Genomic DNA, 27,282 nt, shown 5'->3' with positions numbered 1-27,282 from the left:
TTAGAACTTATCTGAGAGTGAGATAAGTGAAAGAGAGAGAGTGTGTGTGTGTTAAGGAGACAAACAAGCTTCCGTTTCCTGGTTTTCTCCCCAAATGAGCATAATGTCTGTGATTTGGCCAAAGTTGGGAACTCAAAGCTCAGATGAGTGGTAAGAACCTATCTGAACTTTGACCATTAACTCCTTGGCTCTGGGTTAGCAGGAACCTGGAGTCAGAAGCCTGAGCCTGGTATAGGAATCAAGAGGCTGATATGGGATGTAGGTGCCTTAACTTTTAGGCCAAATGCTTATCTAAGTGGCCCATCATTCAGATGCTATTTAGTCACTCTACAAGTGTGCTTGGAATGACTCAGTGATACTCTCTCCATGATTCTCCAACAACTTTCAACAAAGGTTGGAAAACAGTCTGTGAACATGGATGAGGGATAAGATTAACTGCTTTTCAAATCAGTGGTAGCAGACTTTTCTAAAATGGATTTAACCGAATTAACAGTCAAAGTGAGAAAGTCATCAACTATTTGTCATATTTCAATGTAATTTTTGGAATACTCAGAATATCCTGAGTGGAATGAATATGCTTTACTCTTTTTATAAATTATCTCAGGAAGTAAGGGCCAATTAAAAATGAAGAGAACATTGATTTTTATTATTATTATTATTTTATTGGAAAGGCAGATATACAGAGAGGAGAGACAGAGAGGAAGATCTTCCGTCCCATGATTCACTCCCCAAGTGAGCACAACGGCCTATATACTATGCTGGCCCAAAGCCAGGAGCCTCTTCTGGGTCTCCCAAGCGGGTGCAGGGTCCCAAAGCTTTGGGCCGTCCTCGACTGCTTTCCCGGGCCACAGGCAGGGAGCTGGATGGGAAGCGGGGCTGCCAGGATAGAACCGGCACCCATATGGGATCCTGGACGTGCAAGGCGAGGACCTTAACCACTGTACCATGGCCCGAGAACATTGATTTTAACATATAATTGCTTCTTAGGAAAATGATACTGATAATTCAGCTTCTGTGATGAGGATGACTACTGAGTGAAAGATTCTCCAAAGTTTCAACCAAGTGTTGGATAGAATAATTAAAATTCATTTTTAAGTGTATGATTTCTCAAAATGCAGATTTTGAATAAATCCTGATCCTTTCTATCAGAAATTTACAATTTATACTCATGGGAACATATCTGGAATTTTTTCTTTTTACAAAACTTAATTAACTAATTAATTAATTAATTTTATGATACAGTTTCCTAGTCTCTGGGATTCCCCTCCTTCCACTGATTTCCCCTATAACAAGAGTGTAGCTTGAAAAACAGTCCTAAGTCCATCATTCTGCTATATACGTGTATCCTGACACTATAGGTATGGACAATGGCACAGTCCAGTATTCTTAATTGATGTCATACAGCACTGTCTCATGGTGTAAAACACGAGAGGAAGATAAGAAGAAATTATGCATAAAAATGTGCTTTGCTAACATTTTTCCAATCAACAGAAATGATGGATCAGAAGAGGTGCCTCCCGAGCTCTCACAGCCTGTTCAGCGGCTGTGCCGACATTTCTGCTGATGCTGTCCCTCTTTCTGATACGTTAACTTTTTATGAGTTTGTTTTTGTTTTCCACAGCCCATCAGTCACCTACCCTCCATGTATGCTTTACATCAAAACATATTAATGTCAAGAGAATGATAATGAGGCCTCTGTTACAACATCTGATCATCCATGTTGAAATCTCCATTTCTCAAAGATGCAAGTACAAACACTACAGTTTCACTTTTGTTTGAAGGCCTTTCAGGGAGCATATTCTGTCATACATCTAACAAGCCATCTGAAAATATACACGGTTATTTACGTTCATATAGAATTCTTTAGAAGAAGCTTCAATAAATGGATTTGCACTTTCCTCTTCTAAAGAGTTGAAAAGCCAAATCGGCATTTGATGATTCTAGCAAATGTCTCTAATTTATGCTTTTACTCATTTTTCTCACTTGTTCCATTATTTGTTGTGGTAAGTCTAACTTGAACTAAATAATATATTTGTATATATCATACTCTTCCTTCTAACTTCATAAAGTTACAGTTGACATAACCAGTGCCACTTCAGTTGCCTGTTGCATACTGGCTCTGCCTGGTGCATGTACCAGTAAACCAGTAATGATAAAGCAACTCACTACAAACAGCCAAAACGAAATACAAAAAGATCTACAGATACATGAAAAATATCTTCCAAAAAGGTGTCTACTTTCATGAGTGAAAGCCAGAACCTCCCTGACCTACTTCTGTTTGGATAAAGTGTTTCACTAACACTGTGAGTTGATTTCTATTTATAAAAATATCAAAGTATGTAAAGTAATAGTTTTGCCATACACCTGATTTCACAAATAACAGCAAAAATGACAAGTTTGTGTTTTTGTTGGGACTTAGTGGAGCAATAACTGGCTCAAAATCTGACTTTTTCCTGAACAAAGTATTTTTGTGACACTGAAGCTAAAGGTATATTCTTTTGATACACTAACAATTGGGCAAATATTGTACTATTATTTAATTTAGAATATTAGGAAGAAGTAAGAATTACATCGACTCCTTATATCTAAAAATTTCAATAGGAATAAACAATTTAAAATATAAGTTTAAAACAAATTTAAAATATAAAATTGAAACAGATCTTTTATTTACCAAATCATACACATACACTTTAGGAAAGTAGAATTTATGAAATCAGTAAGCTAAGCACGGTGATTCCCATCAGCTTCTGAAAGTACAACTGAATTTCAAATAAAAATGTTTGTGCATTTTGGTTTTAATCATTCACAACAGAGATTTTGGAAGTGGAAATTGCTTTGCTCTCATGAATGAGCTCTGTGCTAGGTTCTTTACATCATTGAAAGCTTTATTTTTTTTTTTTAGTGAACCCATTCCCTATTTATGCATAGCACTAATAAATAGCCTCAAATATTATAATCCTTGGAGATAAGTAACTATATAAACATAGATTCCACATATATAAATGCATATTTCAGACAGGGAAATATAATGATTTTTAAGTACCCAAATTAAACAGAATTTTAATACATGTCATGCAACAACCATAATTGAAGGATCATTTTATTCTATCAGTCAGGAAAACCCTTGACTCTCTGAATAAGATGAGAAGAAAAAACACAAAAAGGTTCTGATTAACAGTGCCACCTTCTGCTGTCATTCTATTGACAAGTGATTAAAGCAATTCACAGAGATTGGCTGGAATCCATACTGGCTGAATCAAATGGTCACATTTCTGAGCATTTAGTATTAACAACTGAGCCTATTTCCTTTGCAAATGGCCAAATTTTTAGGACATCAGATCACATCATAGCTTGAGAGGCAAAACAGAACATTTCAGTAAATCAGGCTGAAGTGAACTTTTTATTTAAGCTAAGGTGCACAACATAATGCTTCCTGAAGATTCTGTACTAGATCTTAGGACTTTTTTTCCCTCTTTCTATTCTCTTTCTCTACTTTATCTTCTCTCCTCTTCTTTATCAATTTTTTAAAAACTTTATCCTATTATCTCTTGAGGTTATAAATGATACATTCATATATACTCCTATGCCATTTCAATTATGTAATGTCATTAATGACATATACATTATCACTTTAACTGAAATAGTTATGCGATAACTTTCTAAAATTTGACTTGTTCTCTTTTTAAGTGGAACCAATATTATAATATACATTGGAACAATTAAATTCTTACTAGAATTGTTGGGTTTGGCAATATTTGCAGAATCACTGAAAAAAAACGTGAATTACTTATTGACAGCTTTCTCGCTTAAAGGCATTTCTGCTTTGCTTACCGTCACTGGCATTCTGCTAATAATCTTTTCTACACAGTTTCCTCTCATGTTTTGCCTTTATGCAGGATTCTTTTGCTGGTGCTAGAGGGGCAAAGGCAGCCCTCCCATGGGCTCTCTTCTTTGGGGCTACATCAGATTTTCAACTCAACCTTGCATTTCTGTCTCTGCTGACTGTGGTTGGTTCCAGCATAAATCGCACCTGACATACCAGCCAGAGGAGGTGCGGCAGTGTAGGACAGCAAGGTCCTGAGAAACACCATCATTTTATCTGTTGCTATTGTTCCTCTGGCAAAGGGTGATGAAAAACTCATTACAAAGAATCATACAGCTAGAAATTTCTGTGGCTGTAAGACACTTCATACATTGGGTAAGCCAATATGATAAGGTCCAATATTCTAGGACCCGTGATTAAGAACTTGTCTGTAGTGTGCGACAGTCATATACTCCTATTTCAAAAAAAGCAATGAACTAAGGAAAATTATCAAAAATTACTTAATTTGAATCAAGCTGCTTAATGAAGCACAGTGAGGACAACTCAACATGGGGCATCCAAGGGACAGCATAATACTGGCAGATGACATTATTCATAGTCTTCATTTATATTTATAAAAATATATATCAACTAGATTTCCCAGCTTATAAATGTTTTCTAAAAATTTTTTTATACTGGTAAAGTTATGACTTAGCTTCCTGAATTGTAAATATTAAAAATTCCTTCCTTCATCTGTTATATGGAACGATAATCTGTTTTATGGAATGAAGTATTGTCTGGTTGTAAAACAAATGGAAAAAAGCTAACAAGTTGATTAAAATGCTCAATATTGCTTTCAATTAAGAAACTAGTTGTTAATACTATACATCTACTTGAAAAGTATGCTAAATGAAATAAACCATGTGTTTTCAATTTATACAATTCCCATATGACTGTGTAGACCAAAAAAGTTATAGTGTATCATACTCAAAGTTAGAATATCCTTTTGACGGAAACACAAAATATTACCAACAGCAATTACTCTAACTTAGATCACCTCTTTACTTGGCTTAGTATTGTCAGGTTTTAAGAACGTGTCACTCAATTCTCATTTTAGCTTCCTCTACAATACATTTTAGTTTCATTCATTTGGTTTAAGTAAGCTTAAAATGAAAGAAAGCAAAACATATGTGGGCTCAATTGAACAATATTATAAAAGTGTTTCTTGGGATAGTTTCTCTGTTGAAGCACTTGATGTTCTTACAGTGAAACCTGTGTTTTCATAGGTTTTCCCAGTATGGAATCAGAATTAGTCAATGAGATTTTGTATAGTGACACCTAAAAAGATAAAACATTCTGCCTCATGTTCTATCCCTCCTTCCACTCTGCTTCAGAGTTCTCCAAACACAAACCACCAGGAAAATACAGAACAAATCTATGCTTTCCCAATGGGACAACTGATATCTATAATCACTTGCTACTCACATATTCCATTTGTAAGGTGAGAAATTTAATTATTTCTAGGTCATTGCCATTAGAATAATAAACACTATTAATAAAAGTGGTAACTATTCTTAAACATGATAATGCTTCCAAAATTTTGAAGTAGAATTACATGTTTAATTTCTCTTCCCCATCCCACTTCAGATTTGTATGAAGAACTTAAATTTCATTTCAAACTTAAGCTTGGATGAATAACAACATCAAAATATAAGAGCGGGATGAATTAATGGTTCTAAAGAAGTGATAAATTCACCTCTAGAGACAATCCACTTAGCTATGGAGAGCTTTAAACAGGGGCTGTCATTGGGACTCCACGGCTCGTTCCTCTTACCTGGTGTTTGAAAATTAAGGCGCCTCAGTTCTACAGGATCAGTTGGGTGGTGTGAAGGGACCTCCTTACTGTTGGGGATGCTGCTCTTTCGGGAGTCAGACTCTGCTCTCTTCCTATAAGAATAAAATAGAAACTTAAATATAAAAGAATTGAAAAATTCAAAGAGATGAGAGTAGAGAATTGTACTTTTCCCCTCATGTTTGCATTCATAACACTTGTTAACCAGCGAGCTCTGGGGACCTGTTCGGTTGCTTCTTTTTTTGGCTCTATAATGTTTAATCAGGTCTACAATTTTTGTTTGAGTGAAAGTTCTTTAGTTCTAGAGTCAAATAATCTAGCAATTCTGCCTGCAGGCTTGAGGCAGGTATTTGTGTAAGATACGTTTTGAGCCTTGTACAGCAATTCTTTATATCTATTAGCTCCGTTTGTATGGAAGAGGGTATAGCCAATATTGCTACCACCACGAAGCTCCTGGACTCCAGCAGAATAGTAAAATTTGCCCTCCTCCTCCCTGGCTTAAGAATTAATAACTGGTAGCTACAAATTAATTATGTATTGAACTTTCCCATAAGACAGGGGAATAAAGATACTTCTAAGATGTTAAGTTATACTAATACTGAAAATCTCAGTCACATAAATTCAACATGGCATTTTCTTTCAAAATGAAAGGAAAAAAAAACTGTAAGTTTACGTTTATGGTGATGCTAAACTGTGATTAAAATTCCGTTAGTTATAGGCAAACATGGAAAGAAAAAAAAAGGAAAATTTACTCAATATTTGAATTCAGTGAATTATCACTCAAGGTGACATTAACGGTGTCTTGCATAAAACTGATTCCTCCCACTATTCATTTCATATTAGTTTTAAAAACCATACACTAGCTTTATTAAATACAAATACCATTGTCTAAGCTGACATAATGCAACTTCAATAAATTCCTATGCAAAACAATGAGATATTTGTTATAAGATTTCTTTATCTATTTTCCTCAAACCTATACAACTGCAGAATCATTAATTATCTTGTTTGATGAATTTGATTGAAAGTCCATTTCACAAGCAGCAGTTTTTTTTTTTTTTTTAGCTATATGTCCAATACTTATTCTAGCAATCTTCAATCTGGGGCCTTAATCATAGCATCTCCCCCATGCTCAGAGCAAAAGTATTCTTATTTTGGGAAAGAAGTGCTGTGGAGTTTTGAAACAGTCCTTTCTCTTTTCCACAGGACTGTGCAACAGCTCATTAGTGCTGCTGCGGTAACGGGCTCTCACTCATGGCCAGCTTGGTCCTTCTATGCTTAGCCAGAGGGTTCTTGTTAAACAGCCTTTCTTTCTATCTCTGTTCATCTGTCTAAAATAAAACTAACCAAGAGATGAAAGCAAGACTGATGCAAAGAGAAAGTGCACTTGATTTGCTTAAGTTCAATGCCTTCAGGGAAACAGGCCTCCATGAAATGTTTTTACATGGCCAAGTCCCATTTAGTCCCCCTGACATTAACTCAACTCAGAATTTTCTTTTTCTATCTGGAGGTGTCAGTACAGCTATAGGACAGAACATACTGCCAAAGCCATACCAATTTCACCAACTGTAGGTGAACAGTGATTTTGAGACTTGAGAACAGGAGTGGAAGAGCCAGGTATATGGAGTGGAAAAATGAAAATGAAAGGAAGATATGGCAGATTGGTGAGAAAAATCTAAGAGAAAGGTGGACTCAGAAGAACATGTGAAAGAAGAGAGTAATGATAAATTTTGTTGCAGAACATGTCAAAGCATTTATTTATGCTCTAAATCTGACGCTGAAGAATCTGGACAGCCCTAAAGACAAAGAAATGGAATGTGGTAAGGAAACATCTTTGTGTATTGCTGGTCAGCCAAACCTACAGAAAGTGTATGGTTGACCTTCTAGATACTTGCAATCCTTCTCAGATTTTGCTCTTCTCATCTAAGTTGGCATGGCTGCATTTGTTTATGGATGTTTCCAAACCGATGACTAAATCCTGAATTTTTCTTCTTTCTCTAAGAGGTTCTACTGTCATTCTTGCAAGACTGTGGAAATGAGAAGCAGAAATATCTGTACAAGAGAATACTTTCATGGGTCTCGTGCAACAATCACCTCTTCTGTCCTCCAGGAGTCAGACTAAGTGACACTGAACTGGAGGTATAGGGAAGAACATCCTAAAAACTGGCCAGTGCCAGGTACCAGAGAAGTAGGAAAACACATCTTTTTTTTTTTTTGTCAAGATATGAGTCTCAGAAAACCTAGAGCATGGTATTAAAATTATAAATAATTTATATTTTAAATTAAACTTAATGTTTTTAAAGGTTTATTTTCATTTCAAAGGCAAAGTTACACAGAGAGAAGGAGAGACAGAAAGATCTTCCATCAACAGGTTCACTTCTGAATTGGCCACAACGGCTGGAGCTGAGCTGATCTGAAGGCAGGAGCCTGGTGCCATATCTTGGTCTGTCATGCGGGTGCAGGGGCTCAATGACTTGAGCCACCTTCCTCTGATTTCTCAGGCAATCATTAGAGAGCTGGAGCAAAACTGGAGCATCCAGAACACAAAGTGGTGACCATATGGATGCTGGTGCTACAGGCGGAGAATTAGCTTGCTAAGACATCATGTTGTCCCATGATTTGCATTTTAATGAAATGCATTCGACATCCTTAAATTTAAAGACTGACTCTTCCCCCAGTATATCTGTTTACATGAAACAATCTCCAAGCCTTACTCTCAAAATCTTAGGCAGTTAGGAAAATCAGCTATTTATATTTGTTCTACTTTTTTTTTTTTACATAATCACAATATTATTAACTCTTGTTCTAATTTTCTTATTACATATTTTTAAACACACACCTGCTTGGAATGAATCTTTTCAGAAACAGAAAGGAAATTTTCTAATAGAATTGGAAGATAAAATATTTGGTCATTATTAGTTATAATGATGAAGAGTTTTAAAAACTGAATGAATCTTATGAAATATTAGGAGTTATGAAATGGTCCAAATCACATCCAACATGAATAAAATTTTCCAGATATATTTTCTGAAGTCTTTTTACTTCTGCCTTCCAATTATAATAACATAAAACACAACTAGTAGAAGCAGATTCCAAATTTTAGCAATTTATATTTCTATGAGGACAATAAAACTCAAGTGCAAGCTTATTTTTTCTGCATTTCAAAGGGAATGAAAAGAAAATGGAAGGTCATATGACATTTCAGATTTGCTAGAAATTATTTGTAATGTAAAAAGTATGGTTGTTTACAATATGGGTTATGTACAACAAAATGCTACTCTGATAAAATAAGTGTTTTTGCTTCTACTTTTTCCTGTCTGTCAAAAAAGGAGAGAACCAAGAACAAAGAGAGTTTCTGTGGATGATTATATTTAAGATCCTGAACAAAGAAACACAGACAAATGGGCACAGGCTATTGAAGGAAAGTTAGATGAATTCTCTACTATTAATACTGAGGAAATCAGTTCAAACCTTTCACACTGCAAAACAATTAAATGATGTAGTTTTAATGCTAGCAATGTTGGTTTGTAAATTACAAAGCTGCTTTTTCTAATTTGTTCACTTGTAAAATGCAAGAGGATTCAAATGAAGTTTAAATGATAGTCCAATTGTGTCACATTAGCAGCACAGAAAGGCAAAGGTTATGTTACACTATGTGAGCAGTGTCAGAGTGAAGTTAGATATCTGAACATTTTAAGTCAGATTCACAGTATTGTCTTTAGTTGAGGCTAAAAGAAAAAAAAATATTTTGTATGTGTTTTTCTATTTGATTTGCAACTACTAAGATCAAGACACATATACGAAGAGGTTTATGATACCTATCATTGAGTGTGTGGCTTTATTTCAGGGAAAATAGTGCAATGGTGTTGCTCAAATCTTAGTGTGTACCACAAACACTTGGAGCATTTGTTAAAATACAGTCTGCTGGGCTAAGGCCCGGAGTGGGTGATTCAGGTCAGAGTTAGGGTCTCACATTAGGCTATTTCTGCTGTGGTTGGGCATGGGATGCTCAGTGAGAACAACCGGAGGTTGGGCCTGGGGGCAAGACATAAAACCCTGAGATTCAATCTTACTTTCATTGCAACCAGAATTACACAGACATGTGCATATTTCAGATAGAAAGCTAGAAGATTAGTTTTGATTAGTCATTGAATAATCTCACCATATGTGTCAGCATTTATTGTTACTATTGCTACTTTTGAAAGTTGGGAAACATAGATACTTTTGCATTAGGAAGGAGGTTTTCCTGAAGCACTGCCATCAGCATTTGTCGGGTGTAAAAATGGTAGCACTCCTGTGCTCAAACTGATTATTCTTAAAACAAACAAAATGAAACAAAGAGGTTTATAGACACTTCTGTTTTGCAAAGACGCATCGACACGTACAAATATGCATTTCACCTTAACCACAAACACAATGCAGCGACTGGTCTGACTGCCTTCTACGCACATACAAATAATCTGCTGTCCTCATACACAGAGACTTAACATACACTCCCCAGAATCACTTCAGCATCAAAATAATTATGCAGATGTCCATCTTCCACTTGCTAATTTTACCTTTAATATCCAGCCCCCACCCTCACTCTTCAACACCTCCAAAGTTTAGCAGTTTATTTTCTTCTTACTGAGCATAATAGGTTTTTTTTTTTGTCCTCTAGTCCTCACCTGTCAGGTTTACTGCTCCATTTTAATGCAGCAAAAAAAGAAAAAAGAAAGGCTACATGTTAGTTGGCCAATGGTAACAAGTGTAACCATGACAACCAAAATTTATGGAATACTGCTTACAAGCAAGGACACATAACTGACATACATTAAAAAATGACAATGTATCAAAATACAAACAGCCCCCAATCATGAAGCAAATGGAGGACAAGAGGTTACATCATTGAATAAGGAAGTATGTGCGTGTGTGTGTGTGTGTGTGTGTGTGCGCGTGTGTGCGTGTGTGAATATGTCACATTCACTTTCATTCATCTGCTTGCAAAATCCTGTAACAATTAATTGTATCCCAGGAGGAGTTTGGTGATACAGATATAATAATCTGATATTTACAAAACATTCCATGAGAAAGCTACTGATATACTTAATGAAAATACAAAGTCATTCCAGGAAAGCCATTCTTTAAAAATAAAGTGTTCAGTTAAAAAATACCTATTTCTTTAATAATCTAACACATAAACATCATTCAAACACACAATTTGCACAATTAAATGATAAACCACAAAGTTATAAAAGTGGCACACATGATTTCTTCACTTCTTGACAGGAAAGGTGATCATAAATCTTTTTTTCCAATAAAGGATTAGGGACATTTCAGTTTAGGAAAATATAATACTCGTCATTATAAGTCTGCGGAGCGTGACTGATCTATATAGCTGGGCTAATCCAGAAAACCATTTTATTATCAGCCATTGACATGACAGATATTTTTTCCATCAAAGAAGTGCTGCTATCCACGAACATATCTAGCTCCTGCTCACCTCTAATAACGTGTTGTAAATGGTCACATTATTTTTGCAGACTACAATCTTTCCTTGAAAAGAATTAACCCAATCTTCATTTTTATGACTATCACAGAGTATTTAGTGAATCCCCAGTTGCAAAACTAAGGTGCTACATATTTCCAAATCAAATTAAATATGCAACCATCTTGTTGGAGGATCTGGTGTTGCAAGGAAACCTATTTTTTCTTAAAAAAAAAGGCCACATTTAAATTGTACAAACACACATATAGAGAGTGAATGCTGACAATGATATCGAACACACTTGCTAATTCACTTTACGCTTAATTATGAAGTGATTTACCTGGTGTATGAGATTAAAAGATTTAAAACAGTTTTAAAAAATTAGGTTGTGTTCCTAATTTGTTTAACTTTTATCAACAGCAAAATATTTTCTACTATTAAGAACTCACTATGTGACCTAGCATTTTAATATATTAAAAAGTTGAACAGATGAACAAGTATAGAGCTGCTGTGGAATTCACTTCTGCTTCTTCATAACCACCTTTATCATATATACGGGTTCATATCTGGTGCAAATAAATGCACAGCCTGCCAGAATTGATGAATTCAAATTGCAAGCCAAAGGTTTTACTATAGTTCTCTGTTAAGTTGAATGTGACAGCAAATGTTGTGGTAATCAAGTGTAGAGAACTTTATTTAATACTATTGGACTTATATAATAAATTATTCAATATTAAGTCTGCGAATATTTCACTAGGCATGTGGAATACAAAGATAACTAAAATAGAACCCTCGTCTTACATTTAGTGAGGGCAGAGCATCAAGCAAAGGATAATTAGATGAAGAGGAGAGATTTTCTTTCTCTAAAGAAAAGGAGACCCCAAGGAAGCTTGAGCTAGCAGAGCTAAGAGATGCACCCAGAAAGGATCTGACGGCACAGCGACTATCCTAGCTTACTTTCAAAGGATGAGCTGGAGGTTTCCAGTTCAAAGGAGTTCCAAGGGAGCTAGAAGAAAGCCTTTCAGTTTAGGATGTAGCGAACTCAAAGAACAGAAGATACAATTGGTCATCCTGGTCAATCCTGGCTGGGAGTGGCAGCCAGTTTCTTTCCTTATAATTTATTTTTGTTTTATTTGAAAGATAGAAATAGTGAGCGATACAGACAGCTCTTTCATGAATGTTTTACATCGTAAATGACCCCAGTGGCCCAGGCCTTGTCCACGAGTTTGGAACTCATCTTCTATTTTCATATGAGTAGCATGAATTCCAGTACTTCGGGGCATTAGCCTTCACCTCCCTGGTTGTGCATAATCAGGAAGCTAAAATCGTAAGTGAGACCAAGACTGGAAACCAGACACACTAATGTGGGATGCAGGTATCCCAAACAATATAGTTTTCCTTCAAGCATTCTTTTTGAACTGTCTTTCTTTGATGAGATTGGAGATGTATGTGGGGTTGATAACAAATAGAAGACAAAAGAGGCAGAGACCACAGGCAACAGGTGTTAGAGCTGGGAAATCCTAAAAAAAGCTGATCTTTACATTTTAGGCACATCTACCTTATGGCTTTTACGTCTTACAATAGGGATGGAAATTATTCATCACTTGACCATGACCATTTATGCTAGGCTATGAACATTCAAATATGTTAACTTTGTCTAATGTATTTCTAAGGCTACTCTAATCTCCCAATCCACATTTTCCTTTTATTTTTTTTTTAAAAAAATCTATCTTCAAATGTCTTCTTCATAGAATCAGATTAAGAGTTTAAAGAATTTTTTTAATATAACAGGTCATACACAACTCTCAAAATCACTGATGGGAACATCTATATGTAACAGATGCAAAGGGGGGGGGTGACTATCTGACAAATTCCAATTGCCTTACGGATTTGTTTTTGTTTTGCTTGCAGAGTAGTTGTGTGAAGGGTGCCTGGATTTATATTACACAATACATACACATAAGAGGTGGAAATACCATATATTAAAGTACTAATTATATGACTAGATTTTAATGATTTCAGATTATGGAAACTCACTATTTGACAATTTAAATTACCTAGTCCACCAACTTTCTTTATAAACGAGGAAATCTAGGTCTAGACTGTTCCATGACCTCCCATCCATATAACCAGCTCATCAGGGAACTGAGCTTGAACTCAAATTTCTTGAATTCCAATCCAATATTTTTTTAAGTCTTGAGTCTCTCAACCTATTAATCCTATTTCTGAAATGACATTTTCAGTCATTGCACAAACGTGATTTAGAGCAAAAATTTAACAAAAAGTCACAGTATAATATCTGTAACACTAACATGGTACCAAATATTTTAATATTTAGATCATTCAGAAGGCATTTCAGGATTTTACAAAACCTCTGCACATTTTTGCCATTAATTATCAATGTATTTTTTGCTTTGTGAATTACTAATTACATGAGCAGGATGGCAGATAAAAGAGTAGGTTATTTCCACATTAATTAGCAGAAGTAAGTTTCAATATTTTCTCACACAGCCACATAAAATATACTTGATACATGGACAAATCATTCATCACTTCAGACCTATTTCTAACATGAGTGTCTACAAGCAAGGGTATGTGATAAAGGATACATCAAGATGATGGGTATGAATATTCTGTAGTATTCTTTTCTCAAACACTGTTTGTATATAGGAGTTGATGGAGTTCCACATTAATAATACTAGTAATAAGAATGGTTATTACTAATAATCTGTGTGTGAAATGAAAGCCCCTAAAAAGAAGGAGTGTCCATAATCAACTCTGCTCGGTTTCTAAGCTATAAAAGACACTATTCATTTGGTACAGAAGATTTCCTCTTGAACTACCACTCATAATCAAGAAGGACATTGTTGGGTCTACTTGAATTTCAAGTCAGGAATGTTCTTTACTGCTGAAGCAAGCACTTCTATTTCAGAAATGTTTCATGGGCCTTCAGATGGTTAGCTAAATATACTTAGCATTCTAGGATGTATGCATTTTCCAACAATTGCATTAGACGATGCTTATATACGCACAAGCTAAAATGCAACTCTCTTTTTAGCGTTATTAAACCTATTTTCTTTTTGCAGTATTAGGAAGAAAACAACTGAATTGATTCTCTCCCATGCACATGCAGATGAAGAAATAAAACATAATTATCAATTTTTAAGAAATCATCAGGGTTCTGGTTTCCTATTTTCATTTATATAAATTATCCACACAGATCAAATATAGTCTGCTAAGTGGAACAGCATAATAACTGCAGAGACACCTGAAAGAGCCACAATTTTAAAAAGAGAGGCATGGATTTTGCCCATCTAGAATGATCACAAAATGTCATGTGTTACAGTCTAAAACTTTACATGTCAATCAGGACTTGTTTCCTATTCTAACCCCCAGAGTGCAGTGTGACTATCAGAATAAATGTTTGCAGAAAACAACGAAAATTCTGCCTCTGCTTTTGAATGATTGCACAGACAGCAAAGGGCACCAGATTCTGCTTCTGCTGAAAAGGGCTCCTCCAACTTCTGGCTACCTAATCACTTACTATGGAGACATAGCACAAGGGGCTTGAGACAGGCACTGATTAGGTATGGAGTTGGATGGGGAGAATGAGCCAGAACCTGTGAGGCCTTTTCATCTTTTTCCATGCCCACGTAATTGAATGACTGCTGTGATCAGGGAACTGTAACCATGAATATTTCTTTCATTCTTTTAACTCTAAAATAGGCTGAAGAATACAATGGCTTATGGTTAGGAACTTCTTTCATTTGTCCTTTATTTTTTTCAGCCTTCTTTTCACATTGGAATAAAATAGAATAGGGACATAAAGAGAAGCTTTTCAAAGGAGAAGTATTCTGAAGGATTTTTTTTTTCAAGAGAGAAGATCAAGATAAGAGGTTACCAGAGAGGAGGACAAATTCCAGGAACAAACAAGAAGGGATTCAGTTAGAAATATTTATAATAAATCCCTCGAAGCTCGAAAGGCAGCTACACAGGTAGAAGAAATAATCAATGAAAACAAGATAATTGGAACAAGCATGCCGGCAAGCATAAAAGGTGAGACACTCTGATTTGTCTGAAGGCCAAGGTAGTATATGAGTGAGGAAAGGAGGAGCAGGAGAGCATGATTTTATACTAGAGGGAAGCTATCATCCTCATAGTATCCCTTTCAAAACATCATGCACCACAAAGGAAAATCGGAACACAGACTATGAAAATAAAAGTTTCAAGAGAATGAAAAACTTAAAGAAGAAAATTTAAAATTCGCCAGTTGCAAATGTTGAATATAGTAAACTTGAGTGTCTAAGGCTATACATTCATAATGATAGTTCCGAAACAGAAATATTTAGGATAAAAATGAGTAATATTCAAATTCAAAAGAAATATTATTCTAGAAATTCTAGAAAAAATACGTTGCTGGTCCTTCATTTGATTTTATATTTAGCAAGAATATTTTGATTCTTGCTTAAATTTAACAGAGGCAGCAAATGTGTCATAAAGAGGAAAAGATTGGTAGCAGCATAAATGGTTATGTTATATGCATTTTTTAAAAGGACAATGATTTTACTTATATTTTCTTGTGGGATGTATACTACTGGATATATGATGTAATGGTTAAAGAAAAGTGAGAGAAAATTCATTTGCATCTCTCTTTGTTTTTTCTCTCTAATCTTAAAGTTCTAGGCAGATTTGCCAAAGTTTTTTTTTTTTAATGTCTCAGGAAGTATTTTAGCATATGTGCAAATCAGACTTGTGAAATATATAAAATATGTGAAGTTGAAACAGCATTTCAAAACCATTAAATGCAGCAATTTCTCATCGAAAGCAATCAACTTTAGGTTGGTATGGGATTATTTACTTGTGAACAAGCCAACGCTTCTCTGCCATGAAAAATGGTCATCCTGTATGAAGTAGTCAAGGAAACAGAGAAGAGGATAGATATTTGCTGGACTACAAAAGTCTGAACCATGCACTGAATAAGATTCTATGCAAAGGGAAATGTTTTCCAGCAATTAGAGGTGCTGCATTGAAACATCTGTGCTGAAATCAAAGACAGCGATCAATATTTCAACAACACAGTAGCATTAAAAACTGCAATAAAAACAGCGGACAAACTTACCTTTTATAAAGAAGAATAGCAATGACAATGCAGATGATAAAGACCACTGCAAGGACAGGACCTACAACCCAGATCAGGCCTTCTTCTTCGTCTGTGATGGGCTGTGGATCCAGATCCATTGACACAACGGGGTCAGAGTAGGGACTGGTGGCATACATCTTCTGAGGAAAAGCAGAGTCTGCGTTAGTTACAGAAGCGTTGCTTTCTAGAATGTTTCTCTAGGGCCTGGTGCGATAGTGTTGTGGTTAAATTCCTTGCCTTGCACATGCCAGGATCCCATATGGACACCGGTTCTAATCCCGGTGGTGCCAATTCTAATCCCAGTGGCCCTGCTTCCTATTCAGCTCTCTGCTTGTGGCTTGGGAGGGCAGTCGAGGATGGCCCAAAGCCTTGTGACCCTGCAACCAGCGTGGGAGACCTGGAAGAGCTCCTGCCTCCCGGCTTTGGATCGGCACAGTACTGGCCTTTGCGGTCACTTAGGGAGTGAATCATTGGATGGAAGATCTTTCTCTCTGTCTCTCCTCCTCTCTGTATATCTGTCTTTCCAATAAAAATAAATAAATCTTTTTTAAAAAGCCAGAATGTTTCTCTAGTATTAGAAAAGAAAACATCCAGGATAGAGTGCATTAGATAAGTATTTGAAGTCGTGTTACTAAAATATATGACTAAGGAGAAATAGAAATGACAAGAGGAAGAAATTTTCCAGTAGACATTTGCTTACGCAGTGTTATATTTTAAAACGTCATTTTTGGTGGCATACATTTCTTCACACATGCTGTCATTGTTACCTATACCCTATCTATAGTATAGTAAATTAACTGTATGAAGTCGGATACTTTAGTAAGCAGCCAATATAAACTATTACACGAATATAAACATTGTGCCAATGTGTTAAGATCTGTGAGAAAAAAAATCAAGATTATGAGTTCCAGTCTCAATCCATTTGCGGTCAGACATTCCTGATCTGAATACCTGAAAGCTAAAATTCTCACTAGTCTGAGAGCTTTCGAATAGATTTTGGGTATTCTGGGTTCTGAATGTTCAGACTCTATCAGTAAAATCTGTGTAGGTATTAAAACAAAAAGGTCTGGAATCTCTGAAACATATCTGGTGGTCTCTAGCATTCAAGTAACAGGACAGCCAGACAAAGAGTATAAAAAGCAAGCACTTAGAGAGTCAAATAAGTAATTTGGTATCTAACAAAATGTTGCACTACACCAAAACTGTTTAGTTCAGCATAGTAGCTGGAATCAAAGGGCAAACAACAGAAACAGCCCGTGATGCTAAAGGAGAATTACATTGTCCACTTCACATGCCACACAAATGGTATTGTTGCCATAGCTTTGTAAAACAGAACTTTTAGAACTCAACACTGATTTAGCACCTCATATTTAACATTACTACAGTTACTGTTGAGAGATTGCTATGGTTGTTTCCAACGGATAACTGATAACTTTTTTATTAATTCAGTTAATTGGAGCTATATTGTGATATAGCAGGTAACATCACTACTTGTAATCCTGGCCTCCCATATGGGCACTGCTTTGAGTCAGAGCTGCACTCTTTCTAATTCATCTCCCAGATAATGGTCTGAGAAGAGCAATGGAAGATGGGGTAAGTGTTTGGGTCCTGGGCACCCTTGTGGAGACACAGATGAAGCTCTTTGCTTTGGTATTTGGCCTGGCCCAGTCTTGAGTGCAGTTGCCATTTTCCACAAATGGAACCAGTGGATCAAAGGCCTCTCTCTCTCTCTGGCTCTCCCTTTCTGTTACTCTGCATTTCAAAATAGAATAAATCCTTTTTAAAAAGAAAATACAGTTACTTGGTAAAGAAACAGAATGAGTATCTGTCAACTTTACACTGCATTCTCTTGTTCTATCCTACTTTAGCCGAAGGAAAGCATGCTCTTGGCTCTGCCTCTTGAGGTGTTTCTCTTTTACTTCCCAACTTGAATAGAGACTAATCCATTCCCATTGACTGCCTCAACTTCTCCCACCACTCACTAGACTACCTGAACTGGTTTTAAAGCTCTTGTTTGCAACTATCTCTATTCCGTGTTTACCTTTCCAGAAATCTTTTCTAGACTTGCTATGGGAAAGAACTTCATTAAAGCTCCTCCTTCTAATTCTCCCAATTTTTGCTTCACTGGTTCTTTCCTAAACTTCCAAACTGCTCATGCCCTGCTAAGTTCGTTGAATCCAACTCCGTCCCATAGGCCAACACTTTGAGCCCTGAGTCCACTAGCTTCTCTGTTAAGATCACTATAAGGCATATCAGTTTCAATACACATAGTTCCTTCAACTCAGAAACTCTACTTAGTGCAGCATTTTTATTCCCAATTGCTTCTAGATATTCTTATACGCATGTACCATAAAGTATAGAACTATATATTTTTCACCTCATTCCCAGAAACACTCATCTCTGTTTTTTGTAATTGCTTTCATCCTTTCAGCGTCGAGGAGTGGAACTACTGATTTTCCCATGGTAGTGACCCTCAAGTGCATTCATTCTTTTAAGTCTCGTGGTAGCACTTATCTGTCTGGTCTCATTCAGGCCCTGCTGGCCATGCTAAGTCTTCTCCTCCTTCCTCCTGCTTTAGTGATTGTCCTAAACTGTAACTGTCAAAACTTCCAGAGGTTCACTGGCAATTCCCAAATAAACCTACATATCATAAAATGGATCTCAAAGGCGTCTCTGAATTAATCCTACAAGTCTTTACTACATACCACACATTCGATTACAGGCAGTGTTACTCCACCAATGCGCTCTTCTCTCTCTGTAATTACCTCACAAGTTTCACAATATTTAGTTCCTAAGATCCAACTACTCTCACAGGGCTATTTAAACTCTTCCTCTCTTGGAGACACCTCTTTTTAATGGGAAATAATTTGTCATTCAAGAAAAAGATAAAAGTAATAAATTATCAAATGTAATTTAGCCATTTTTAATAGCACCAATCAAACTCTATTTTAAAAAAATGAATATATGCTCCATTTCTCTTAACGAAACTATGAAGTTGCAAAATGTGGGGGCATATAAACTGTTTTAGTTGCTTAACACAGCCACCACAGAACTTCATATTTAGTCATATCCCTACAAATCTTTGCTGAATAAAAGAAAATACTCATTTCTTCAACCAACTGAGATCATCAAGATCTAAGTTTATGTACATATCTCTAATGAGCAGCAAATAGAGTTAATTTTTAACTTCGATCTTTAAAAACTTAGTTTTGGGCATCTATTCTGAATTGAACTCTGGGGTGACCATCACACAGAAGAGCACATGTTGCATTGAATGCTTTTTGCTTCTCATTCTCCCCATTTACTGCACAGAGCCAAGGAAATGAATTGACCTTCAGGTTTTCTAATGCATCCATCATAAGAACATGAAAACTCAGCATAGTTCCCACATTCTTGGATGCAGCTAACGAATAAGTAATTATATCTGGTTTAAGATTTTAGGCAAAAGACTTGGTAAAGGATTCTACATTTAAAAAAAGATTCTTTTATATTTTTTCCATATAAGTGTAATGTTATTGATTTACATTTTCCTACCACCATGTTGAACAACAGTAAGGAAAATTCTCTGATTTTATAATTTTTACTAATGTGAGCAAATGCAGATAGAAATTTAAGCAATTTTACTGCCAAAGCATACAGAATCCCAACTCATATCAGGAAGCAAGGCTATGTAAAAATGAAAACAAAACCATAAAGTTATATTAGCCTCATGAGAAGTAGTGCTTGCTATATGGGGAAATTGAAGAGATTGGGCTTTAGATCATTCTGAATCAATCCTCTGAAAGTCTTAATATGAGGCCATGGATTTGTAGAAACTTTCTTTCTTCTGAGGTTTGGGATTAAGCAGATTAACACTGTCTCTTTGAAAATTGCCAGTCAACCCTGGTAGTGGTTACACACAGTACTAACAAGAGTTCATGGAAATTTGAGGCTTAATACAGGATTAACTCATTGCAGACATTATACTTCCGGATATAACTCTCGTCTACGAACTTAATGTTGCCTAAATATACATAGCTATACACACTGTAATATGTATGGATCATAAGGGAATTGCTTTAAAAAGCAATTTGAGAAAGATTATCAATGAGAAGAATTCATATAACTTGATAAAAATTTCTGATTTTAAACTTAATGCAACAATGAGATGGCATTCTATGGGAAAGGGTACACTTTTCATCACACCTTTCAGCTTTACTGAAGTCAGAAGCCAGAGTGTGAGAATGGTATAATTACTGCACGTAATCAGAAGAGACTTATTTCTTTATTCTTCTGAATCTTCTCATCCACTTCAGTGATCTCAGTTTTTTGAAAATGTTGCTAGCACTATTTGAAGAAAATTTCTTTCAAACATCAAAGTCATTTTTAGTGGTTTCCTACATCCCAAATCCTTGATGTTCTGCTTAAAACCTTTAGCTACAAAGAGAAAGCATGTCTGTGCATTAAAATTCCAGGAATGCCACCACTTTGTTTTTAAATGACATTCTGCACACAAAGGTAAACACGGTTTAGAGACCTTTCTGTTTTGATTTTCCACATGGGGAAGTCCTTCAATTCTTTAGAGGATGCCCCATTGTACATACTTAACATCTAATTGGAGGAACTTGAATGCACTGTGGATTTCCTATAAATAGGAGGTGACTGGCTCAGTTGAGTTGCCACCCTTGTCAGGTTTAGCCAGACTGGAAAAAATGTAATGTAAGATACATATTTATACATTAATGTGAACTGACTTCAAAACCCACTAGCCTTCCTATCTATGATTTCTCTCTCTCTCTCTCTGAAAACATTCAAAGCAACTGAAGCATAAAATGACATAAGAACAAGATGAATTACATGAAAGATGACAATTCATTATTTAGAGTACCTTAGGAATTCCTTTTATTGAATTATTTTCTAACTTTCTTGGCTTTTCACTGATAAAGTCACAGACAAATCGCTCTAATTAAGGAAACTGGCTGTACTTGCCCCTTCCTTGACAGATTCTTTCCTTGCATCAAGGTACAGGCTCGCGTTAACCCATACAGGAAGACAGGTGCAATCACCACCAAAGTCAGTATTTTCAAAAGCTGCAGAACTGTCTGCTCAATTACAGAACCTGTTAGTTTCCATTGCAATCATTGGACTAAGATCTTTCAGATAATGTTCAAGATGACAAATCTCTCCTAATGTTTTCAGAATATAATTTTAAATGGATGATTATAAGGTCATACTACAAGTGCTCTATTGAAAGGTCTCAAGATCCATGTCTTGTCAATCTGGCATTTCATACACTAGAAGCTCACTGACATTTCCTATTATCACAGACCTGGTCTTATTTAAAATGCAGCATCAAGCAGTATGTTCAGCAATATTTGATGAATGGACAGCCTGTTATTACACTTCCGTTAATGGCAGCTCACAAGAAATAATTATAACGGACATAACTATATATCCATAAATAACCACACAATGTATTGGAGAAAATTTATGTCACAGGAAACAAATACCACCAAAATTCACTTACAGATTCTGCATGTTCCATCACTGCTAACACAAAGAAGACATATTCTTGACCACTCTGCAGTTGCTTGTTGGTAAATCCACCATAATGCTTGTCATCCCCCAGAGTGAACTCAGTGGGCAGGACATCAAAGTGAGCTGCAATGTATGGCTTTAATTCAACTTCTCTCCCATAGCGGATGCTCCTGCGTTTCCTAGATATCTCCTTAAGCAGCTTAAAGGAAGAGTGGGAAACAAAAAGAACTGTAAACAACAATCTAACTTACGGGTGGTTTAACGGCAAGCAATCACTTAGTACTGGAAAGTATTCATTGATTTTGCCCAAATTTTAGGAAGTGCATCAGCATCACTAAATCTCCGGTCTCTATCTTTGAAATGTTTGCCTTCCTGCTAAGGCATGACATGGACTAAAGCAACCAAGATAGGCTCAGGCTAAAAACACTGGACTTTTAGTTCATACTAATGAAATTAGTTCAAACTAATGAAATTCTCTCAAAGGCCAACTGTACATCATAATGGTCTGGGAAAAACAGTCAGCCGATTCATAAAAGTCTTGCCTTGCCAGAGATTTATGAAACCAATACTAATCTCAGATAAAGCCATCCAAACCTTCAAATGTAACTGAATTTTAAGAGATGTCAGTATCACTGAGATTGTTTTCAGTAATTAGATCATCTAACAATGTGAATTCCCTAAAATCAGCACAAGCAGTCCTATGAATAACTTATAATTTATGCATCTTAAATAAATGTTGTCTTTCATTCAAAAATTTCTCGACTGACTTGTCTCCTTCATCAGGCAAATGGGCTTTGATTGCTCACATTCTGTCAAGGAGTCAACTTTTTACTTCCCTGTTGTGTCTAAGTATACTGCAAGTGATTGATATTGGCTAAAAGTATTTTAGAAACTAATTTTAATATACACCATGAACTACACAAACAGTATTCACAGATCTTTCTTGTACTTCTTTTTTTTCTAAAATTTATTTATGTAAAAACTAAGAGTGGCAGAGATAGAGGGATAACCACAGACAAAGGACTCTTTCATCAACTGGCTCACATCCCTGATGGTTGCCACAGCCAGGACTGAGGAAACCAAAGCCAGGAGGAGCTTCACCTCAGTCTCCTACTTGGTTGGCAGGTAGAACCAAACATCTGGACCATCTCCTTTGTTCTTCCAAGGCTCTGCACAGGAATACAGATGAAAATTAGAGCAGCTGGGCCCAGCGCATGGCCTAGCAACTAAAGTCCTCGCCTTGGACGCATCACGATCCCATATGGATGTTGGTTCTATTCCCGGCAGCTCCACTTCCCATCCTACTCCCTGCTTGTTGCCTGGGAAAGCAGCTGAGGATGGTTCAAAGCCTTGGGTTCCTGCACCAGCATGAGAGACCTGGAAGAAGCTCCTGGCTCCTGGCTTCGGATTGGCATAGCACCAGCTGTTGCAGTCACTTGGGGAGTGAATCATTGCACAGAAGATCTTCCTCTCTGTCTCTCTTCCGTATATCTGACTTTGCAATAAAAATAAAATAAATCTTAAAAAAAATCTTTAAAAAATAAATCCTTGAAAAAAAGTGGAGCAGCTGAGATTTGCTCAGGTGCCCATATGAGAGTTCCGTGTTGCAGGTGATGGCCCTACACACTATACAACAGCACCAGGCCCTTTGCTGTGTTTTTTTTCCTAAAGGTAGAATTTATTATCTATTGGCATTAATTGATTTAATATTAGTAGAAAAATTATATTGATGATGTGTTATGATCATTGACTTTAAAATGATGTCAAAGTTACTCTGACCTTCTCCCACTAAATGTTAGTATGTTTACTAATTTATATGTTTACTAGTTAATACAGTATGGGATGCCATTGTATTTAAAGATTTATTTATTTTAAATTGGAAATTCAGATTTAGAGAGAAAAGAGACAGAGAAAAAGATCCTTCATCTGCTAGTTCATCCCCCACATAGGGAGCCAAGCTGATCAAAGTCAGAAGCCAGGAGCCAGGAGCCTCCTCCAGGTCTTCCATGTGGGTGAGGGTCCCAATGCCATACACCATCATCCACTCTTCTCCCAGGACACAAGCAGGGAGCTGGATGGGAAGAGGAGCAGCTGGGAAACAACTCAGTTCCACACAAGATCCTTGTGCAAGCAAGGCAAGGATTCAGCCACTAGACTATTATGTCAGGCCCATGGGATGTCTTTTACAGTAAGCAACATTGTTTTAATGGTTTCTAAACAAATTTGTAAAATGTTACTGGTTCTAACATATGTATTGGGAAGCATGATGAGTCTAGTAGATCTAACTAGCACTAGGGACACACACGCTGCACATTTAAGTGGAGATTCCAGTGTGCCTGATCCATTTCTGACTCAGTTTCGTGCTCACACATTCTGCGAGGCTGCAGATGAGGGTGCATTCATTGGGTGGGAAATTTAGGGCTCCTAACATTGACCTGGTCTACTTCTGGCTGTTGTGGGCATCTAGCAAATTAAAGCTATAATGGAAGATTTCATTCTCTGTGTGTATCATTGCGTCTTTCAAGTAGACAAAAAGACATCAACATTAAAAAAAAAAACTGTGTAGAAAAGACTATATGTGTGAGGGAAAAGTGGAAACATGAAAAAGCTATTTTTATATGTGGCTGGTGCTACGGAAACATTAACTACACTTATTTTTATAAATGGAAACAAGGAATCTTCAAAAAGTTCATGAAATGCATATTATAAAAAAATAGACGTGGTTTCCAAGTTTGTTTTGTACCCAGATACACTTAATTTCTAGTTCCATTCTTGCACGAACCATTTGAACGGTCCTCATACAGAAAAATCTCAATGGTGATACCTATTCGGTAAAGAGTGGTCCTGCCATGATTGAGTTAGCTTCTGTGGTGATAATGGCTACCTTCTCCATATGTGACAAACATTGAATCCTTCTTTTATGGATGCTCTATTACAGTCTCTCCTCCACTAGAAGCCACAAAGACACTCAGCTGATTTAAAATGGTGCTCTAAAAATGTAAAGAAATCATACTTTGAGTATATAATCTGCATGAATTATTCTTGAATATGGCTTAATTTGTAATGTTTCAAACCTTTCTGTGGCATTTACATCTTTAAATGCAATTGAAACAAAATGCAATATAAACCATTTTATAGAAACTACAAAAGCTTGGACATTGTTTGCTTATAAAATTTGGGCAAATTATAGATAAATTCCAGCAGGCTGATCAACCATGCATGGATTGGTCCATTTAAAAAAATAGGCTAGAATATCAACAGTGTTTTACAATTCTATCGCTATGTTGATATTTCCTGTCAAACAATAATCATAACAGGTTACCACTGACAAGGCTGCTAAACCGACTAGTTGCCAAACAATGAGTAGTGTTTCACCAATATGAATTAGTTCTTTTATTCTTCATAATAAACATATATCAAGAAGGTAAGCCAATGTTGTCTTTGTTTTATAAATGTGGAACTGAGACACAACAGAAAATCACAGTACATGAGTAGATGTAACTATTGTATAAAATGAAATCCCATGAAAAAGATTTCCAAGCATGTTCTTATCTTCTCAGAGTTTGCACAATATCCACAAATCATAAATGCTATGCTTAACCTCTCATAATCTAAATTATTTTTAACTCAGCAAATAGTCATATATTTTTTGTGCATTTGCCTTCATTAGCGCAGATGAATATGTTATCTCATTTCCTGGATTTCTTAACATGCTAATATTTATACAATATCATAAATGAAAAGTTATTTAAGATATTGTTGATGTTCAGTACACACTGGTTGTCCATTACTTGAAGAAGTGCCCTGCAGATGAACTGAGCAACATTTTGAAGTTGAGTAATCAAAAACATTCACCATCAGCTGTTTATGTGACTATGTCTCCTCTTCTGCTTCACTGATCAAACCCTACCTTGATTCTATTCATATTTCAGATGTAGGCAACTGTCATAATTTATCCATATCACTGTCATTCCCATGAGTACCTTTCACTAGAATTTCTTCAGAAAAATTGAGAAGAAGCTATTCCAAGTAAAATAACTGAGTTCTTTGGGGTGCTTCAGGTATCAGATGCAGTCACTCATTCAGGTCAAACCCGGAATACTAGCCTCCCTGTTAGGCTGCTCCCCATCAGGACACTTCCTTAGCCTTGCTTTACATGGCTTAGGTGAGCCTAGTTGATGGCAAATTTAGTCAGCATCGTAAAGTTACAATCATACATGGCTACATGATTTCACAAGCAGTTGAGGTACAATGCAATGGAAAGCATATGATAGATGGCAAGACCATCCTGAATTAAATATAACTAACAATTTTGAAGTCATTGTGGCCAAAATTCATTTGTACTATCCATGTCCACTCTGTCCACTTTGACCTTGAGAACAGGTGCATCAGTCTGTGAATTTATCATGTGTAGACTAGCCCAGACAAAGGATAAATGAGCTCAGAGGATAATTTTGAGAGTAACTCTATTTAGAAAGCCTCTATCAATTTTTTATGGGCCTATATGTGAGGCATACATGTGGAAATCCCCTTAGGCCAACAGTCTATTTGATGATAGAGTTTCAACAATTTGAATTATAGGCTTTTCTGAAAATTTACTTGGTCAAATATACTTAGAAGAAGAACATTTCTTTGTCGATTCTAGCTACTGAGTGATAGATAATACAATACTTTCATTATCAAGGGTAGGAAAAATTAAGGAAAGAACTTGTCTGTAGGGATCAGAAGCTGGGTCACCAACCATAATGTGAGGCCATAGCCTACTTTCTTTTGTTCCCCTCCACAACAGTTGCAAGATATGCCGGAGGTAATTCTAGAAGATATATCAAGGACTTTATTTCTTTATCAGAAATAATTTTCATTTTCCAGTCAATGCATATCTTATTTCTTCCACCATTAATTCTACAATGCGGTCTCAATTGTATCAGTAAGAAAAGTGGGAAACAACCCATCCTGACCCAAAATTTCTGAATTAATAAAACATTCTTTATCAAACTATTATACAGATTAATGCACCACAACTTGTGGGATGATTAAAATGACCCTTTGTTACGTGAATCAGTAGCACAGACCTGTAGAATTTAATTGCAAAGAAGTTCAATGTCACATAGCCCTATACTTTAATCCATTAGCATTACTGTGCATTTTGGAGGTTAAAATATGGCTGTAAAAGAGAATCATTTCCTATTACTTTCTTCTGAATGGCTTTATTTCTAAGGAAAGCTCCTTCTTTAAAAGTATTTGATATCATTCTGGCTTGAATCTCAATGCTGTGAAAAAAAATGTAATAGGTAGATTCATATTTCTGAAAGTTGCCTTTGCATTTTAAATCCAATTTAAACTAAAATGGGTTGGTGACAATTTTGTAAGTCAGCTGAGAATGAATTAAAATAGAAAAGGGCATCATAGGATTAACTGATTAGTCAGTTACAAGTAAAATTACATCTTGCTTCAAAATGCTTACAAGAGATCAGCTCATCATTTTACGCCTTCAAATTAAGGAT

The 27,282-nt window shown here is 36.1% G+C and overlaps 1 protein-coding gene across 8 annotated transcripts in view; it reads right to left on the bottom strand.

Annotated features, from left to right (window-relative positions):
• PTPRD (protein tyrosine phosphatase receptor type D) overlaps positions 1-27,282 on the bottom strand; it is a 500,784-nt gene that overhangs the window by 106,775 nt on the left and 366,727 nt on the right. For 6 of the 8 annotated variants that reach the window (XM_040962882.1, XM_040962880.1, XM_040962881.1 and 3 more), the window contains 3 exons: positions 21,768-21,977; positions 16,241-16,401; positions 5,637-5,749 (listed from right to left, as the gene is read on the bottom strand). In XM_040962882.1, coding sequence (XP_040818816.1) covers positions 5,637-5,749; positions 16,241-16,401; positions 21,768-21,977 — 484 coding nt within the window. Of the gene's footprint in view, positions 1-5,636; positions 5,750-10,321; positions 10,337-16,240; positions 16,402-21,767; positions 21,978-27,282 lie in introns of all 8 variants that reach the window. The other 2 variants (XM_040962877.1, XM_040962878.1) reach the window with 1 other exon arrangement.

Source organism: Ochotona curzoniae, unplaced genomic scaffold (assembly GCF_017591425.1).
Source record: "Ochotona curzoniae isolate NIBS_2020 unplaced genomic scaffold, NIBS_Ocur_1.0 scaffold_3208, whole genome shotgun sequence".
Taxonomy (NCBI): Eukaryota; Metazoa; Chordata; class Mammalia; order Lagomorpha; family Ochotonidae; genus Ochotona; species Ochotona curzoniae.
Note: the sequence above shows the minus strand (reverse complement) of the source record. Positions and strands in the feature narration are given on the sequence as shown.